This window comes from Crocodylus siamensis, chromosome 5 (assembly GCF_052110815.1).
Source record: "Crocodylus siamensis isolate JL-2025a chromosome 5, ASM5211081v1, whole genome shotgun sequence".
NCBI lineage: Eukaryota > Metazoa > Chordata > Crocodylia > Crocodylidae > Crocodylus > Crocodylus siamensis.
Genome location: NC_143399.1, coordinates 146,644,683 through 146,664,180, shown reverse-complemented (window position 1 = coordinate 146,664,180; position 19,498 = coordinate 146,644,683). Strand labels below are relative to the sequence as shown.

General features: G+C 39.8%; 1 protein-coding gene across 7 annotated transcripts in view; it reads right to left on the bottom strand.

The window, feature by feature from the left end:
• The window catches only part of SATB1 (SATB homeobox 1), a 109,952-nt gene that overhangs the window by 21,693 nt on the left and 68,761 nt on the right, over window positions 1-19,498 (bottom strand). For all 7 annotated transcript variants that reach the window (XM_090046582.1, XM_090046585.1, XM_090046583.1 and 4 more), the window contains one exon: window positions 11,768-11,923. In XM_090046582.1, coding sequence (XP_089902708.1) covers window positions 11,768-11,923 — 156 coding nt within the window. The remainder of the gene's footprint in view (window positions 1-11,767; window positions 11,924-19,498) is intronic.

The following is a 19,498-nucleotide window of genomic DNA, read 5'->3' as shown; positions in this document are numbered from 1 at the left end:
ACACCACATGTGGTTTTCATTTGTGAAAAATGAACAAGCTGTTTGTGGTTAAACTGTCTAATCTGCTGTTATCAATCTAGCGCTGCATTCAAGATTTACAGGATACATCAGCTTCTGTGCCACATTAGCTGTAAAAGGGAGAGGGGGTGGGAGGAAAAAGGAGGAGGAGAGAGTTTATCCTGAGGAATAATATTTCCAATGCAGCCACACTCACACTACATCTGGTTGTGCTGGTAGCGGCAGTTAAATTGAAATATTTCACAGCGTGTGTCAGAAACATGCAGAATGGTAATTATGACAGATCTGATTAAGCCTGAGTGCCACTAGCTCCCTGGCCAGCTCCGGTTGTGCAGGTGTGACCTTGTGCGTGCCTGCGTGTGTAAATAAAATTAATTACAAGCGAGAGGGCGAAGGCTTCAGTGACATCACAAAGCGGAGAAACTCCCAAGGGGGAGACCTAATGGAATATTTTCCCTCAGTCTAATAATACAGTTCATATTGACTTGAGGTAATTAGTGGGATCATTAAAGCAGTTTTCCCGGCGTATTTGGCTGCCTGATCAGATTAGTGAAAATGTTCTTCAGAACAAGCCCTGTGTGGTCTGCCAGAGAAGGAGGAAATAAAAAGCAACAAAGCATTTTTTGGAATGATAAGCAGTGCTGGACTTTTAGCACAGCATTTTGCAGGACTGATCTCTGGAGTCTAGAAATCCTTCTCTCTCGACCATTTCAGTTTTTTCGTCCAACTTATACATGCCCTTACTTCAAATAATCTCAAACCTTTGTTTCTCTCCTTTCCCCCCCTTATTATTCCAAAAGAAAACTACTGTCTACAACCTTCACTGCTTAAAATCAGAAAAAGAGCATCGTCAACTGTTAGCTTTTAAATTACTAGGTTAAATAATTAAGGGGAAAATAAATGATAAAAAGAACATACACCACTGGTTTCTAAATTAGTAACATTTTGGTTTTCATAACAGGATTACTAGTGCAAAAAAAAAGTTAAACTGTAACAAAGTCTTCTGCTTTAACAGAACACAGAGCCCTGTTTAAGAAATGGACCATTTGTTTAAAAACAGTCTATTGAGCATGCTCTACCTTGCAAATGGAATATGCCAAGCTCTGTCACAGATGGCAGGCTTTGACAGTTCCCATCCGTAGCGTCGATACTCGACAGTTCAGCACAAGATCAGTGACATTCTGTCTCATTAGAGCCACGCTAATTATCACAGCTAGTTTCAGGGGAAACCATGTGTTGCAATGGTCAATTTGAAGGAGTCTGTGCATCAACAAACTGGTAATAAGGATCAGACACCTTATTATATGACAGCATGCTGCCTATGATCTGATTTACTGAATCAGAGGTACTGAGGCAACACTGAAGCCTGGTGGGTTATGGAATAGTGTGCACACAATGTTTATCTGAAACATGCCTTTAAAAAAAAAGTAATTTGACTACTCTTTTTTCTTAACAGGAAAACATACTGAAATTCCTAAATTACTGTTAAATCAATCTGATTATCGTTATATTAGTATGAACCCAATAAAATTGTGGCTTATGCTAATTTCACCTGATACTCTGGTTTCTTCAATTTCAGTAGCATATGCTGAACACTTCTTGCACTTGGAAATCCTTCTATATTCTCTAATATGACATTCCATTTTATAAAGAGCTTTCTATACAGAACACCTTTTCCTTATTCTTTCAGACTTGAAATCTAATTTTCAAAGGTTTTTTTTTTTTAATGGGCTAAGTCATTCAAGTAGCCACCAGACTTTATTCCTTCCATGCCAGTCTGTGGAATGCTAATGAAGGGCTTATACTTCCAGGTGCTGAGTGCTCTCAACTTATCTTGACCTCTATGGATAATTGTGGGACCAGCTCTGAAAAACTGTGAAAAGATTAACTTATGAATAACCTATGACAGGTGTACAGTCTATTCCTCAAGGCACTTCTCCTTTAGGTTTTGAGCACAGTGTTTCCTGAATCTGTTGCAAATACTTAAAACCAGTTTGGTCTAATATATTCCAGTACATAATGGGATAGCTATTTTGTAACAGTATTTAAAATGTTTATGCCTCCATCCATCCTGGAAATAACTCTGCATCAGCTTCAAGTCTTATGTCCAGGAAACATCTTTTTTTTAGTCAGTGTTTCAGAAACACCAGTCTTCATTATTTGTTTGAAGGTTGAGTAGCCAATCTAGTCCTGATTTTTAGAGAGGTTTTTTTTTAAATGGATAGAGTAATTTAACTGCTTTGTTTCCATTCCAGGCTGTGAAATGCTAATAAGCAGCTAGATGTACTGAAATGCTTTCCATTTTCACTTGCACCTTTTTCTTTCATTTAAACAACACTGAAATACTTTCACTTTTATTATTAAAGTTTTTTTTTCTAGTAAAACCACTGTTATAATAGACGAGCACCCCAGAGACATTAGGGAGTTTATACTCAATGTTTCTATGTTGATAAAAGGAAACAGTATAATTTCTGTTCTACTGATAGAAAGAGGCACACAAAAATCAAGAAATCTGATCAAGGTCACACAAGAATATGGCCAGGACAAAGATACCCCAAGTTCTCCAGAGTTTAAAAGAAAAATTGAGTCATTTTGACCTTAATCTATTATACTTGGTCTTTCCAGAAAAACCTGGACTTCCTTTTTTTCAGTTATCTCATAGTCTTTATTCTTACTTCCGAGAGGAGAAATTGCAAAAGCAAGATTTCAAGTAAAAGAAAAGTCTTGAGCACCTCAGTGCTTCTATTTGTTTTCATTCTCCAGAATATAAAAATCTTTCTTCCTTGGACCCTTATTAAAAAGAACCCTAGGACATGCAATGTGATATTTTGTGAAAGAAAGAAATCTGCTTTATCTGCCAAGTTTCACAGTGTCACTGAATGACATACAGTTTTTATGGGGCAATTCTTGATCACAGACAGAAGCCCATCACACACTCCCAGTTTGCACTTTTTCCCCCTCCCATGTCTTTTGACACCTGATCCTGTCCTGACTCCTGCTGTTCATGGCAAGTCTTCAACTGCCAGAGTAATCACAGTAGGGCAGTCCAAAAAAAAAAAAGCGAGACTTGCTATATGATGTGTTTCTGCTTCTAACATTTCTAACCACTGTAAATAGCTCCCCACAGAGGAAAAGATTTGAGAGTAGAACCTCAAAATGATGAAAGATGCAATAGTATATTTTATTTTTACCAAGTGTCCTTTACACAGTATTCCTACACAGTTCACAGAGAATCCATTGTAAGCCAAAGAGAGAGGGAGAAAAGAGAGGTCTTAAGCCAAGATTTAAAACCAGGAAGTGACTCAGCTGCTCTGAGGGAAACAAAGAAGGGAGAAAATTCCAAATAGAAGGGGTATGGCAATTTAAAGATCAACTCCCATTCTGGAGACTCACAGTCTGGACAGAGGAGACACCAATATTTAGAATGGAAGACTTAAAGAGGACATCATTCTTGAAATAAATTTCAATAATGACAGATATTTTTCAAGCACCGTTATCCCATATTTGCAAAAGAGAATGTCTCTTGATGATAAAAAGGTTACTTTCCCCTTAGAAAACATTCAAGTAGATCATTATATATCTGCAGTAATGCCATGTTCATTTTTTGCCAGATCTACAATAAAGTGCTTGTTCAATGTGAGAAACTATTTAGAAATGACTTTACTATTTGAGTATATAGCTTAGCCTTTGAATGGAAAAAGCCAGATCAAAGATACAGCATTTATAAAACTGCTGCTTAAAAAGATAAAAAAAGTGAGATAACAGACATCAATTTTTCACTATAAATTTCTAGGTTTGCTACAACATTAGCATTCCCAGTAAAAACAAGGTTTTATATACCTGAACTCTAATGGCCTATTCTGAAAATATTTATATCAGGAAAAGCATGGTATTTGCATGCCAAAACTATTTAAGTGCCAATGTTTAGCATACCCTTCCCATTTAACTCCTTCAAAGTCCACCTCACTTGTAATCTATGACATGCTCTCTAAGTTACTATATTCACCCTACTCAGTGCTCCTTAATATGAATAGTTTAAAAAAGAGGAAGCTCCGAGTTGTCACAAAGGAAAGAATTTGGACACATCTAATGAAATACCACTGCACAAAATACTCACGTTATACCCAAAAATAGAATTTATAGTATGCCCTTAACCACTGATTCACCTCAACGTTTATGCATGCAAACCTATTCATTTAAAAGGGGTAACTGCCTAACCAACTGGAATGACAAAGATAGAAGGACAGGAAATTAGGCAATACAGTACAACACAGTATAAAGAAAAGGATCAAAATGATCTCTAACTCTGTCAAGTTTTTTGAAGTACATAGGGTACTTTGTTACTTTTATTCCCAAAATTAAGTGTAGCAAATCAGAGTTCAATTCTGCCAGGTGCTGACTGTTCTCAACTTCCACCATCTTCGTGACCGAGGTGTTATTATTATTACTCTGTGAGACTGGAGGACATGCCATCCCTCAAAGAGAATGTACAGTACTCTGTAGACTCGAGCCCACAGAAAAATAATAATTTTATTTATATTTATTGCTCTGTTTCTAAGGCATCATATTTAGAAAGAATCAGACACACTAACAGCATGACATTATAGTACATTAGGAATTTATAGTAACTGAGAGAAACACTAGAAGTAAAGTACTCCTGTTACTTAAGTCTTTCATACTGCATTTCCCCAAAGGAAAAAGCCTCATAAGATTTTCTCCAAATTTTTTCCTTCTTTCTAACTCTACATCAGCATTTTTTAGGCAAGTTCATTAAAATAAATGTAACATCATGTACAACAAACATATATATCCTAGAACATTACTATTATCCACTTGATAGACACACACCTTAAAGTCTCAGAACTCTCAGATTTTTCTTCTTTCTGAGAATGTGCGTGTGTGTGCGCGTGCGTGCATGCAATAAAACCAAATTTCAACATCTGCCACTGTCAAGAAAAAATTTCATCTCTTGCTCCCACATGAAAACATTGTAATGAATGAACAGTTAACTGAACCATGATACCTTAATGATTATTACCCAAATCAACTTTTTTTGAAACAATGAAATTAAGAATTGTGCTTTCATAATTATTGGAATCACACTGCCATATTATAAATTTAATAAAAACCCAATTTGATTAAATTAAAAAAGCATTTTTCAGAATGCAATATTGTCCGTGTGTGTGTAGTGGAAATGGTGTATATATAAAGTGGAAAAGTATGTATGTGTATCTATGTGCGTGTACACGCACATGTATATGTGTATTACACTGCTCTCATATTTATATATCACTTGATTAATAATGCCTTGCAGTCAAAAGCCTGTCTAATTTTATCCTGTAGTTGATCCAATAAAAGATACCACTCGCAAAAATATCTGTCTTTCAAAATATATGTATACACAAATTCTGTCTATTTTGACCTGTTTTGGTGCTTGTCTGTTTACATTTTAGCAAACAATGCATTTAACCTGGGGGAAGGGAAAAGGATGTATATATCAGTTAAAACAAACTTGTTTCTTGCATCTGGACAGAATTTTCTAAAAGCTTTATTTTAGTAAGATTTTTATTACTGAGTATTTTAGTTAGTATAATAGTGTATATATTTTTCCAAGATAGCTACCGTTTAAAAATGAAGTAAGTTGCTGTGGTAGAATAACAAGATAGCTAAATGTCTTATTCAAATCCTCAGTATAAATACTGAGGAACATTTTTTAAAACAATGTATTTTCTGACTTTAGTATCTAATACCTTTATAGAACGGCACCATCAAAAAAATCTCAAGACATAGATACCTATGTTTGCAAAAGGACTCAAATTAGGAAGATTCTCCAAACACTTAACCTCCCTATCAAATCCCTATAATAATTCAGTCCTGCATGCCAAAGACTCATTTCTTCAGCAGGAGTGCTCATGAACAGTTAAAAGATAAATAAAACCACAACAAAATATCCTGTGAATTACTAAAATGTGGATATCATATGATCTTATTACTGTCACCTTAATCTCTTCCTGCTTCTGTCTGTCATTCTTTCCTTGGCTTACATTTATAAGTCAAACTCTATTGATGAGAACTTCCATCTTTATCTATTTTGTAAAGTGCCAGACTCATATAGTGTTACAAAAATTAAGCAACTGCTTCCAGGAGCCATGATACAATGTAGTCAATATTTAAATTTTATCTTAATTTTGTCTAAATGAAACCTCCTCTATTGCATCAGTTAAACAGATGTTCTGTTCAAAGCGCTCTCTGGCAAATATACATTTGCAATCTTCTGGTCCATGTCAACCCCACAGCCCTAGAGATGCTGGCTACTCGTCAATACAGTCTCATAAAGGGAAGGAAAAGTTAACTTCTCACAAAGGGCTTTTCAATAATGAATTCTGCTTGTCCATTGGTGGAGCTACCTGGAGAAGGAGAAATGGTATAAAGGAGCTCCCTTCCACAGGTACTCAACTACCTGTGTTATACCTAAGGGTCTACCCAACTTGAGAAGGCAGCTGGCTGATTTTGCAGGCAGATTATGGGGCTGGCTGCTACCTTTGAGAGCATATCATGGCTGGATTCTCCCGTACCTCTGACTGCCCAAGAGGCTCCGGTGGCCTGGCCCCTTGCCACCAATGAATGGAGAGGGGTGGGGCCACATGACAGGCAACATTCTTAGCCAATCAGCAGCGAGGGGTGGGGGCAGCAGCCATCCTGGACTCCCTTGTGCGCCAGCGGCTCCTAAACCCCGCCTGCATGGCCAGGCCATAGCACTGTAAAGACTGCTGGCTCAGGTCTGGGGAGCCATTTTATTTTCAGTAAGTTTTCTTTTTTTTTCCCCATGGATTTCATGGACATTGCCCGCTTTTGTGGGCAATGCCAGATTTCATGTTTCCCCCCAAATCCACAAAATTGCAATTTCAATGGGTCCCAGCTTATACCTAGAGGTTACTCCAGCCTGTATAGCTTTCAAGAGCAAAATAAAAGAGCAAGCTTTGAACTTTAGCCATATAACCCTGCTCTCCCCCCCCATACAAGCTTGTTAGTATAGGTGACAAAAGGGGAGAATACTCCTGGTCACTCCATTTGATGGAAAGTGATAACGCGGGGGCAGGCAATCATTTCAGGCGGAGAGCCACTTTCTGAGTTTTGGCAAGCCACCAAGGGCCACATGACAGGCAGCCAGGGGCATATAAATATTAAATTTTTAAAAATTTTTAGGGGCCCCACAGACCAGACAATGGCCTGGCAGGCCACATTTTGGCCATGCCTGCGATAGTGTGATTTCTTGTTCTAGCTCTCCAGGGAAGAATGGGATTGCAATATTACTAATGCCACAAAAGCAACAAACCTCCTCACCAACAATTTCCAATCACTTTTTGTTTCGAAGTATTTTGCCCTGCTAGACATTTCTCCTCTGCAGAGAAAAAGATGCAGCTCCATAATATGAGTGAAGGCTCATACCTTGGGTCTCTTCATGTTTTGTACATTCAGTGTTTTCTGTCCGAGACTAAATTTTAAATTCGTGTTAGTTTAAAATGAAAAAAGAAGTCAACACCCATTTTTGACTCAGTCTGCTGTGATTTCCTTTTGGTCACCAGTGATGTTTTTAATTAAGCATTTAAAGGCCTGTCTTACCTGAAATTTTTTACTATGTATTTAAGCAAAAATACATGCTACAAATGTGAAAACAAAAAAGAGGGAAGGGGAGGTAAATGGGCTTATAAATTAGAATCATACCATAATTCTGTTGATAATATAACAGAACAGAAAAGGTATGGAAAGCGGACATTTCTGTCTAACACAGTCTTGACATGTAAATAAAGACATCTGAAGAAGCACACAGGTTTGAAGCTTCTGTAACATTCTATCATAATTAGAAACATTTCAAGAGCCCTGTAATTTCCAATCAAAATTACAGTAATTTCCGATATACAAGCCATGATTCATGACAGAATTTTACATTCCATGGGAGATTATAGTGGCCTGATGTATGACGCACTGAGTACAGTGCTAACATAAACAATTCAGTTTAATGTTTAAACAGCACTTGGTGTTTAGAATCCCACAATAAAAGAAACATATTATTGTAGAAATTATCACTTTGACAGTGATTGAAGGGTAGGCAGGCATGTGGCCTATAAAGCTATAATTTTTACAGTCCACAGCTTGAGTTTAATCATTTTGATAAAACATTTCCAAAATATCCCTTTAAGTATTCTTTAAAGCATGTAACTTAAGAGAGAACATCCTTTCTTTACAATGAAACATAGCAAGTCCTGAATGTAAACACTGTCAAAGTTCAAACATTTTAAAAGAAGTTGCACTGCAATATTGATAACTCAAATAATCATTCATAAATCTTACCCTATTTTATCAGCAATATAATAATTAAAAAAAAGAACAGCAGACTTAAATAAAATACAATAAAAAAAATCTGACATACTGGGATGAGATACATCTATATCTTCTCTTTACATTTCTTTGGAAGGTTGGCAACAGGACAGCGCTACACTCATTTTACATCTGCAGTGTTGTTTACTGGGTACACCGTCATTTGAATTTTGGTTCTGAATACACTAAAGCAGTTTGAAAGAAGCCTGCTTGAACTTACATAGTGAAATTTGCTACCTTATTGCTCTGAAATAAGCAACCTTCATTTTGCTTTAGAAATATGGGTTTCTTCATTTGCTATTTTCTGCTTAAAAAAACAAAACAAAAAAGAATCTGTACCACACAGTTGCATGCCTGTTTCCCAAAGGTTCATTTCTGACACTTCTTTAGCAGCTGAAAGGTCTGGACTAACCATCCTCCAAAAATGAAATCCTGACTTCTCTAGTTAAAGAACCTGTTATTATCAAAACTAAAGCCACACAGTGCTGCAGCATTATATATAGCTCACAGCATTTACTCATTCACAACAGCTATGAATTAGTGGAACTGATATTTTTTGAGCCTGGTAGGTTCAGACCTTTTGGTAGACAAGGACATCTCATTGATGGGCATAGTGGCCATGTCCAGACATGCATGGAAGTTTGGTTCCCCAGGTCCAAACAGCGATGGCGCACCTTGTGCTGCCGCTACTTGTCCCCGGGAAATGCCCATGCCATGAGTGCTCTGGTGCATGACAAGTTACCCCGGGTGGGGTAGGGGAGGCTGGGACCAGCATTGGGCTGGCCCCAGCAGCCTTAACTGGGGTCCTGGGGGCTCCCGCAGTTGCAGCAGTGGCAATACTGTTGCATGGACCTTGGCCAGCATTGGAATTCAGCTCCAGCTAGCCAGGCTTAAAGGGGTATCTAGCCTAAGACTTCCCTATCCAGAAGATCTTACAATAAAATAATAAAAGGGGAAATGAAATCTAAAAAATTTAAGTGCTCAAGATCAAAAAGCAGGTCAGTGGCAGTGCTGGGAGTAAACCCAGTGCAAAGCCAGTGTCCCATATGACTTCATTCATTCACATACATGCTCCAGATAAATACCTTCTTTCCTATTCTGTGCTTTCTATTTAGACCTGTTCACTCCATACACATTCTGCATAAAAATATCCCCAGCGGGGTCCCACATAATTTATGGGCAGTTCTAAATTGATCTTAATATATACCATTTACTTGAGGGCAGGCAATTATTTCAGCTAGAGGGCTGCTTCATGAGTTTTGGTGAGCTGTTGAGGGCTGAAAGGGTAGCCCTGCTCCTTTATAGGTGCGCCCCCCCCCACCTCACCATCTTGGTGCTTGATATCTCACCCCAAACCCCTGACTTTTGTCACCGGAAGTCCCTGCCCTTGCCCCAGAAGTACTCCTTTTGGGAAGGGGGTTTGCCATCTTGGACCCAAGAAAAAAAAAGGAAAAAAAGCCCCAAATCATATACTAAAATTCTAACATCCAAAATAACACAGGTTAATATTATTCTTAAAAGATGTTTTTTCCTGATTTGTATGTGTTTGCATCGTGTATATAGAGGTGATTGCATAACAGCTCAAAATGAAGTCTTATGCTAGTATATTATGGCGTGGTGGGTGTGAAGGTATGTGTGGATGTGGATGGGTATGTGTTTTGTGGGCAGTGTGGAAGGGGAGGGTGACTGCAGGTGTGTGTGGGGGGTTGTGGGTATGGTGGGCTTTGTCCTGGTAGTAGTGAGCGGGGCTCCCCCCAGAGACCCATGGGGTGTGTGCGTGGGAAGGTGCGTGTGAGGATGTGGTGTTTGTGAGGTGTGTGACTGTGTCAGGGAGTGTGGTTGTGGAGGGGGGTTTGTGGGTATGGTGGGGTGTGCATGGGAGCCCCCAGCATGCATCCCCCCACAGTCGGTCAGCACCTGCCCCTGCCCCACAACAGCCTAGAGCCTGTGTGGCCTGCAGCAACTCTCCATGACTGCCAGCAGCATGCAGCCCCAGCGCACCCTGTGCCTGCTCCAGACTGACCCCAGCAGGAATGGATCAGCCACACATGTGCACAGCCCTGACCCAGCTCCCCACCTGCTCCTCACAGCCTGCCTGTGGCAAGTCCTGCCCCCCCGGGCATGCAGTGGGGCTGCAGTGGTTCCACGCTGGACTCCCTTTCTAGGCTGCCTGGTACTTCCTGCGGCAGCCGTGCAGAGCCTGCACTAGGCTGCACTGAGCTCTCTCTGTTGCCTCTAGGCTGCCCCAAAGGGCAATGGGGGCAGTGCAGAGGAGATGCAGGTCAGTGCTGAGGGAGGGGCTGCTGTTCTGCCATGCCAAGCACACTTCTGCCCCACTGGTGCTGCTGTTGCTACAGCTGTTCAATGTGAGCAGACAAGTCTGCAGCAGGCATGGGGCAGGTTGGGGTAGTGCATGGGTCCCTGCCAGTACAGCAGGGCTGGGGCCAACAGTTGCTGTCTCCTGGGCTGCCTTTAAAGGCAGTTCAGCACAGAACTGTCCTAGCCCCTCGTGTGCCAGGGGGTGGCAGGACACATCACCACAGGATGATGCCTGGACCAGGCAGGATCAAGGGACCTGCCATGGACTGGACAAAGCCCCTCCACAGGCCGAATCTGGCCCATGCACCGTGTTTTCCCCACCGCTGATTTACTTCGATACAGGGGCTTGCAACAAATCCACTTTGACCAACTTAATTTACCTTCTGGTGCTGGGGAAGAACTCTCCTCCATCCATTTGAGTGTAGTGTTATGCATACGGGTGGGTTCTTCCTTGTTGGAACTTTCTTGAATGGGTTCCACTTCCCTGTCCCCTTGTTCTATAAGAGAATTATCTCTAGAATTTAGATGCCTTTGGTGCCTCTCTGAAATCAGGTCTGAGTATTAGCAAGACATGACACAGCCTTGTAAGGTTATTCCTCACTTGACTTAAATGTGTGCATGCCTGGCTAATCTGCCACAGTGTGCGCTGCTCCATTTTTTTTTCTGCAGGGTTTTCTAATCCCTGGATATCCAGGGGTTAAAAAACCCTTCCACACTGCTTGCCTGCAGTGGGGAGAACTGAACATGTGGTATGTGACGCCATAGACATGTCTGCGGTGCCACATACCACATCACTGCACTTGTCTGGACATGGCCAATATGTTTTATGTAGCTGTTTTTTCAATTCTGGCAGAAAAAAAACATGGCCATAAGTTTACCTTAGGACTCGGTAATTAGGTGTAGATTGTCATACAATTCATGTAAATGGTTATATTATTCATGTGTTGCCATACTAACACAAACAACCACTGAATTCATATAGAAAACAGAAAAAAAAAATGCAAAAAACATGTATTAAAAGTGAAACTACCAATGACTTTTCAGTCCTTACCTGGCTTTTGGTTGCCGCAACCTTTGCAAATAGTGCTTGAGACACTTTAGCTCTCTTCATTTCCTGCTGAATCTCATCATAAATGGAAGCATTGATGTTCATGGTATTATTTTCTGTTTTTACATTCCTCTCTGTTGCAATGGTAGCTGTTTTGACCTAGAAAATATAATTTATGCAACTGTTATTTTTCTTTAGGTTAAGGTTACATACATTTTTTTTTAAGTAATGATCTCTCTCCACTGGACCCTTTCATTCAGACTTCTTTATATTTCCTTTCATGATACCTTTTCATTTCAACATTTCAGTGATTCAACATTATAAATTGTCTATGGTTCAGGTAACTGGGAATTAAGAAAATCCAGCATATGGGAACAGGTGAATGTTTCAGAAATATTTCAGTCACTGTCAGCTGACCACTATGAATTACAATGTCCTAAAACAAGTTAGTTGAAACCTGACAAATAGCTTCAAAGGGACTTGCGAGCGCTTTGCTTCTCTCAATTAAAGCAAAATTGTAACTTCAGTATAAAAGAATTACTAATGAAATCAAAAGGCAGCTGTCTCTTGATTGGTGCTCTATGTCCAGTACAGTCAATTGCATGAAGAGTGTAATGCAGTTGTCACTTTAGATTTAACCTTCTTCTTATGTTTCTCCTTAACTGTTTAATTATTTTTTAATTAAAAAAAAAAAAGGCAATTCAAATCTACTTATCCATGGAACCAGGATAGGACCTTCTCTGACTATCAGAAAGGCTAGCCATACTTTATTTGTGTACGTTTAAAACTGTCTTTTTCCCCCCCCAATTACTTCATCTTTTTTGTAGTCCAGATATAAAAATTACTGTGTAGCATGTGTGTGTGTGTGTATATATATATATATATATATGTATAAACAAACAGGACAAAAAAAGAAATTTCCATGTTACTACTCCTGTTTTTCCTTCATTTGTGCATTTAAGGCAGTCATAAAATATATATTGATAACAACTATTTGTATAGGGCAACATCATCTTTTCCTTATGAATAAAACATGTAGAAGGGTTGAAAGTAGAATATCATTGTTGATCATCCTTCAAGGGTAAGATTGCTTGTAGCACCCCTTTGAGGTACAGGCTGTGGGGGATGCTATTTGAAGTCTTCTGATATTGTAAGAAGCGCAAAGAAATCTAGCCTCACTACCTAAGGACAGTTCAAGCCCCTGAGGAGCTTCCAATTTTTTCCTGCCATTTAATGGTCTTGGAGTACATGAGAAATTTGATTTGGACTGAAGCCAAAAACCTCCAAGTAGATAAGGAAACACATACCCTTTCACTCATACTATCTCCCACTGAAGTCAGTGACAGTCTGTGTAGTCACAAGAAGTCTGTTCAGTTGCATCAGCTCACAGGAGGAACAGAGCCAGCCAGCATTACACCCGTGGGGATTTTACAGATCAGGGTAAAGAAGGGGATGATAACATGAAAAAATGCCCTTTTGATCCCATGCTGCATGAGCTCTCAAATGCTGCAGGGCCTCAGATGTACGAGTCAAAGGGCTGGGACACAGAGGGATAATGCAACTTGGGCTCAATTTTTTTTTTTCCAGAGGGCAAGTTTTGTGAACAATCCATAATTTATCCCTTCCAGAGTATTTTAAAGACATTCTGGTCCAGATGCTGTAACTGGTGAACACTCTCAGTGAAGATCCGCCTATCAGGCTTTTCGGTGGCAGTGCAAACACGTGCATATTGGCTGTAACTGGAGATACTGCTGCTAAGTAGTTCAGGAGCATGCCCCAGCGAGAGTGAGACACACATGTGCTTCTACTTGCCTTTTACTGGGAGGTACTTGCCTCCTACTGAGCTTTTCTCAGCATTCACAATACCAGATTATCAAGTACAAAAGTGAAAAGGGAAATAAGGTAAAAGGCCTAAATTAATCTGTACCTATAGGGTGACAGATTGAGAAGTAGAGTATTGCTTTCTTTTCAGTAGCACATTACATGTATTGAGAGTACAGCAAATGATGATCAGGTTATAACAGCAGCTGCTAATAAATGTTGGAGATGCCTGGCAATGGGCAGCATGAGCACAGCATGGATATTCATGCCTCACATTGCAGCAAGGGAAAACACATGTCCTGTGAGGCATTCGCACAGAACTAGCATTCGGCAGCAAGAACACATGCATGTTCTGAATAGTACGCAGTAAAATTATGTGAAAACTATGAAAACCCTAATCAAGTTTAATTTTGGAACAAAGGGTACTTATTGAAAGGCCATGAAAAACTGATAACAGTGTGCATTATTGTTTAGTTTACAGTCTGCAAACTCAAGCTGACTTATGAATCAGAAACTTAGGAGGGAGCTTTTTGTGGTCTAAGCATCTGGGCTTAACTACTAGGTTTCCCTAGAACTACAGGTTCAGTTCTTATTAGAGCAGAGTCAGCCCTCACGCTTCTGAGTTATCAGCTGAGTTTCACTGGATGCATCTACACGAGATGCTACTGTGCATTTATTTAGTATTTGTATAATCAGTTACTGTGCAGTATCACTGGCCAACGTCTTTTTAGTGATGCTACTGCACAGTAGCCTAATAATACTGTGCAATAGCATCTTAGTACTGTTTGTACTATGATGCGCTACTGTGCAGTATTATTCAGCTACTGCATAGTTAGCGTCTTATGTAGATGCACCCATTAAGTCCACGATGTGGGGAGTCTTCACAAAAAAAAAAAAAAAAAAAAAAAAAAAAGGGGGTAAAAGCAGTCCTGATTATTTTACATTAAAACTACATTGCACATTTTTTAAGAGGACAATGCATGCGCACTCACACACACACAAAACTTAAGAAAAAAAATATAATGAATACCCTTTTCTAGCCCGCTTGTTAAATATATGCGCAAATAAGGGGATATACTTAATGCAACTATTTGATAAACAATAGCTACTATGCCGACCTTTGTATTGGTGGTGCAGATGTTCACTATTGGACTAATTCAAAACCCAACTGGATACTTGAGGACACTATTTTGTGGTCTAAAGTAGATCCTGTTGCTCAAACACATTTTAGTCCCATCAAAGCCCATTCCTCCAAAAAACATTGCATAGTTGACCAAATGCAAAAAAAGTTCCCTGGCTTCTCTAACCATTTCTCTTAAACATCAGTTGTAGCTAGGGCTGGATTAGATGGGCCATTGGTTTGCTCTGGCCTGATGAATATTATGTAACACTACTAATTAACCTTTTGGAGGATATTCATATGAAATATTTCATAATTTGTACAGCAAGCTTCTTGTCTTTTGTTGGAGTGTGACACTTATAAATCTATTCAGAAAAAGATTTTATTAGGTTCAGTTCTTTTTTGAGAGACACATCTCATACTATAGTTGGAATTGGATTCGATGCAAAACTAAACTTCATCCTGGAGGGGGAAAAAATCTCTTTTGGAAAAGGGTTCTTTTTAAAAATAAGACAAAAAAACCTATCTATATTTTTCACTTACAAGAAAATCAAGATTGACATGTAACTAAATATCTCTTCATAATTTTAAACTGGGGAAGGGCAACAACTTTAAGGAGACACCACTACATTTAGTATCATGAGAATAAACTTCCCCTGCATCTTTGAGTCATTTCATAAATATTTGGGGAAATTAATCTCACCCTTCCCAGCTAGTCTGCCCAGATATATAGCTCATCATGCAAGATGGATGAGAAGTTCTGGAATCATTCATTCTTCCTAAACAAAGCACAAGCTGTTGATGAAGGAATAACCAATCTGAACAGGTTTTTACAAACAGGGAAGCTCATATTTTTCCTAGGCAAAAATCGAAACAAAAATCTTTTATAACACATTCTCATAAGTACTGTTTTAGCTTAGGAACAAAAATCTTCTTTAATCCTGGTTTAGCTTTTAATATTACATTGTACATTAAAATTCATAAAGTAGTTCATTCCAGGCAAAACAAACTACTTTTCAGTTCTGCTCTGCAAATAGCACAGGAGGTATAATAAATGCTGTTGCTTTCAGAACTGCTTTTATCAGGACAAGGTTTACTACTCCATTATTACACTGGCACCTGGGAGAACAGTTATAGTTAAGTGTCAGTGTTTCCATTAACTCTCCTCCACAGTGGTTTTCTTAAGGGTGGAGGGCTACATTTAATATTTCGTCCATTTTGAGTTTCATGAAACTAGGCATATAGACTATCAATATAAATCAGATCCACCATTTTTTTTTAATTTCAAGACAGACCAAAAACTGTGAATTTTTACTGGTAGCTAAACAAGTTCAAGTGTGGATTTTTTTTGGTTTTGTTTTGTTTTTAAAGAATGCTAAGTACCCAATAGGTAAAATGGGAATCATGGGTTCGTCCATCTTTAAGAACCAGCAAAACTATGTCCTGTTCTGACCAAAAATTCAGGAGGGGCCTCTGATTTTTTGTGCTAAAGTTGAGACAGCTTTTACTTGATTTTCAGAAGCATGAAGGAATCCCAACCTCAGCTGAAATCAAAGGGAGTCCAGGAATGCTCAGTATTTCTGAAAACCAAGCATAAGGATATTTTTAAGTAAACCATCCAGAACAGTGAGACATTCGAGATCTGGAGGCAGATAGTGATAGAAGGCCTGAAAAGATATATTTTTTTTTGGGGGGTGCGGGGGGGTGGTGCTTCTAGGGCTCTGCAGTACTGGAGATTACTCTGTCTTTGGAGAGGGAGGCACTCACTCTATTAGGATTATTGGAGGCACCTAAAACTTGATCAGAATATTCTGAAATGGAAAATCTGCAGCTTAGATTAGCCAGACATGCACGCATTTAAGTCAAATGAGGAATAACTTTACAAGGGTCATTTCATGTCTTGCTACTTCTCAGTCCTGATTTCAGAGAGGCACCAAAGGAATCTAAATTCTAGAGAGAATTCTCTTATAGAACAAGGGGATGGGAAAGTGGGACCCATTCAAGAAAGTTCCAACAAAGAAGAACCCACCCGTATGCATAATGCTACACACATGGATGGAAGGAGAGTTCTTCCCCAGCACCAGAAGGTAAATTAAGTTGGTCAGAGTGGGTTCATTTGTTGCAACCTATATCCAAGTAAATGGTATATACTCATCCTTTATGTCAGTTTAGAACTGCCCATAAACTATGTGGGACCCTGCTGGGGAGATTTTTATGCAGAATGTGTATGGAATGAACAGGTCTGAATAGAAAGCACAGAGGAGGAAAAAAGGAATTTATCTGGAGCATGTACGTGAATGGATGAAGTCATACAGGACACTGGCTTTGCACAGGGTTTACTCCCAGCTCTGCCAGTGATCTGCTTCTTGATCTTGAGCACTTTAATTTCCTGGGCTTCATTTCCCCTCTTAATATTTTATTGTAAGATCTTCTGGTCAGGGAAGTCCTAAGCTAGGCAGCCTTTTAAGCATTACAGTGATAAGATAACCTTAATACTACACCCCTTGATAGAACTTATTGTGTATATTTCTACCCCAGTCAGCAGTAAGTTGAACAATTTTCAATTGCAAACTCTTATGTGTATTGCAAACTCTTATGTGTATCATCTCCTTTGTTTCAAACTGCCTTACAGAGCGGCCACATCTACACGAGACACTGACTGTACAGTTGTTACTCTGCAGTCACGGACTCAGAAGTTTAGGGCTGGAAGGGACCTAGTGAGATCATTGGACCCAGCCTCCCTGCTCTGGGCATGAAAGACTGCTGGGGTCAAATAACCCCAGCAAGGTGTGTGTCCAATCTCCTTCTGTGCCTGCACTCCCCTTCTCCCTGCTGGGAGTCTATTCTAGAGTCTAGTCACATGAACCACGAAGACGTTTTTCCTTCTATCCAGTCTGAATCCTTTGTCCAGGTGTTTATGACCATTGCTCCTGATTTTCTCCTGGGGCGCTTTGGTGAATAGTTGTTCACCTAGCCCCTGATGCTCACCCCTGATGTATTTGTAAGCTGCCACCAAATCCCCCCTAAGTCTTCTCTTTTCTAGGCTGAACAGTCCCACATCCATCACCCTTTCCTCATATGGCTTGCTCTTCAGGCCTCTAATCATACAACTGGCTCTTCTCTGGACTCTCTCAAGCTTCTCCACATCCTTCTTGAAGTGTGGTGCCCAGAACTGGATGCTGTACTCCAGCTGCAGCCTCACCAATGCTGAGGAGAGTGGGAGAATAACTTCCTTAGTTTTGCTTGAGAGGCATCAGTTGATGCATGCCAGCATACTGTTTGCTCTGCTAACTGTAGCATCACACTGGTGGCTCATATTCATTTTACGGTTAATTATGAGCCCTAGGTCCCTTTCAGATGTGGTGCTAGCTAGCATCGCAAAAGCCTGCAAGTTTTCATGAACTTTTCCTCCTTAGATGGAACACTTTACGTTTCTCACTGTTGAACAGCATCTGGTTCTGGTCCGCCCATCTAACTAATCTGTCTAGGTCCATGTGGATCGTCATCCTACCCTGATGTGTGACTGCACTTCCCCACAGCTTAGTGTAATTGGCAAACTTTGCCAGTGTGCTTTTCACCCGCACATCCAGATCATTGATGAAGATATTAAAAAGTACTGGTCCAACTGCTGAACCCTGGGGGACCCCACTGGCTACCTTTCACCAGGTCGACACAGATCCATGTATTAGTATTCTCTGGGTCTGACCCTGCAGTCAATTTTCCACCCATCTGACCACTGAATTGTTGAGCCCATAAATCCCCTAGTTTAACCTTGAGAGTCTCATGGGACACCAAGTCAAAGGCCTTCCTAAAGTCCAAGTAAATAATGTCAACCTCGTTTCCCTTATCCAGGTGGTGAGTAACCTGGTCGTAGAAGGAGGTGAGGTTAGTCAGTCATGACCTACCCGTGAGAAAACCGTGCTGGCTGTCGCTCAGAATTTTGCCTTCTACTAGCTTATTGCATAAACAAGTATATTAGTTTGTATTTATTAGTATAAGCAAGTACTAAATGACTGTGCAGTAACCAGAGTTACTGCACAGTAGCACTGCTGAATGGCTTTTTTGTGATGCTGACTGCACAGTAACTCGTGACTACTGTGCAGTAGCATTGCATTGCACGTCCTGCCGCATGATGTTACTGTGCAGTAGTCATGAACTACTGTGCTGTCAGTGTCTCATGTAGACATGGCCAGCTTGTCCAGCTTAGAGTGCCACAGGTGTATTCTTTTACATCAGGCATTAGAATGCAGACTCATGATTTTGAATATCGTATTTTTTTTTCTTGTTTCTCAGAAAGGGGAAAAAGGGTGAGGGGGATGAAAGCTCGTTAAAATTGTTCAAGAAAGAGTTGGAAACAATCCAGATACAACAGCTCAAGTAGTAACTAGTCAAAATAAGAAAAATTCAGCATAGTTCCTCCTAGCTCAGGCACAAGAGTTTATACTTGGCGAGTTCTTAGTATCCTATTAGACTTGCAGGGTTATGCTTTGATTTTCACATGCAGTGCTATGCATAATTCACACTCAACAAGCCCAGCCACTAATTGGTTAAGTTTGCTTTGTCTGGCCACCAGTTGGCAATACAAAAATGCAAAATAGATCCCTTTCAGGATGTTTATTTTCACATCCTTCCGAAACTGATAACTTGCAATTGCAAAATAATCCTTCATGTGTGGCATATTAGTTCCCATTTTTCATGGTTTCATATCTTAATTGTTTCAGATCTTACTGGTTTCAAGATTAGCGTCAAATGTTTCCCTTTTGTGTAAATTCTATTGTCAGGCTAGATGGCCA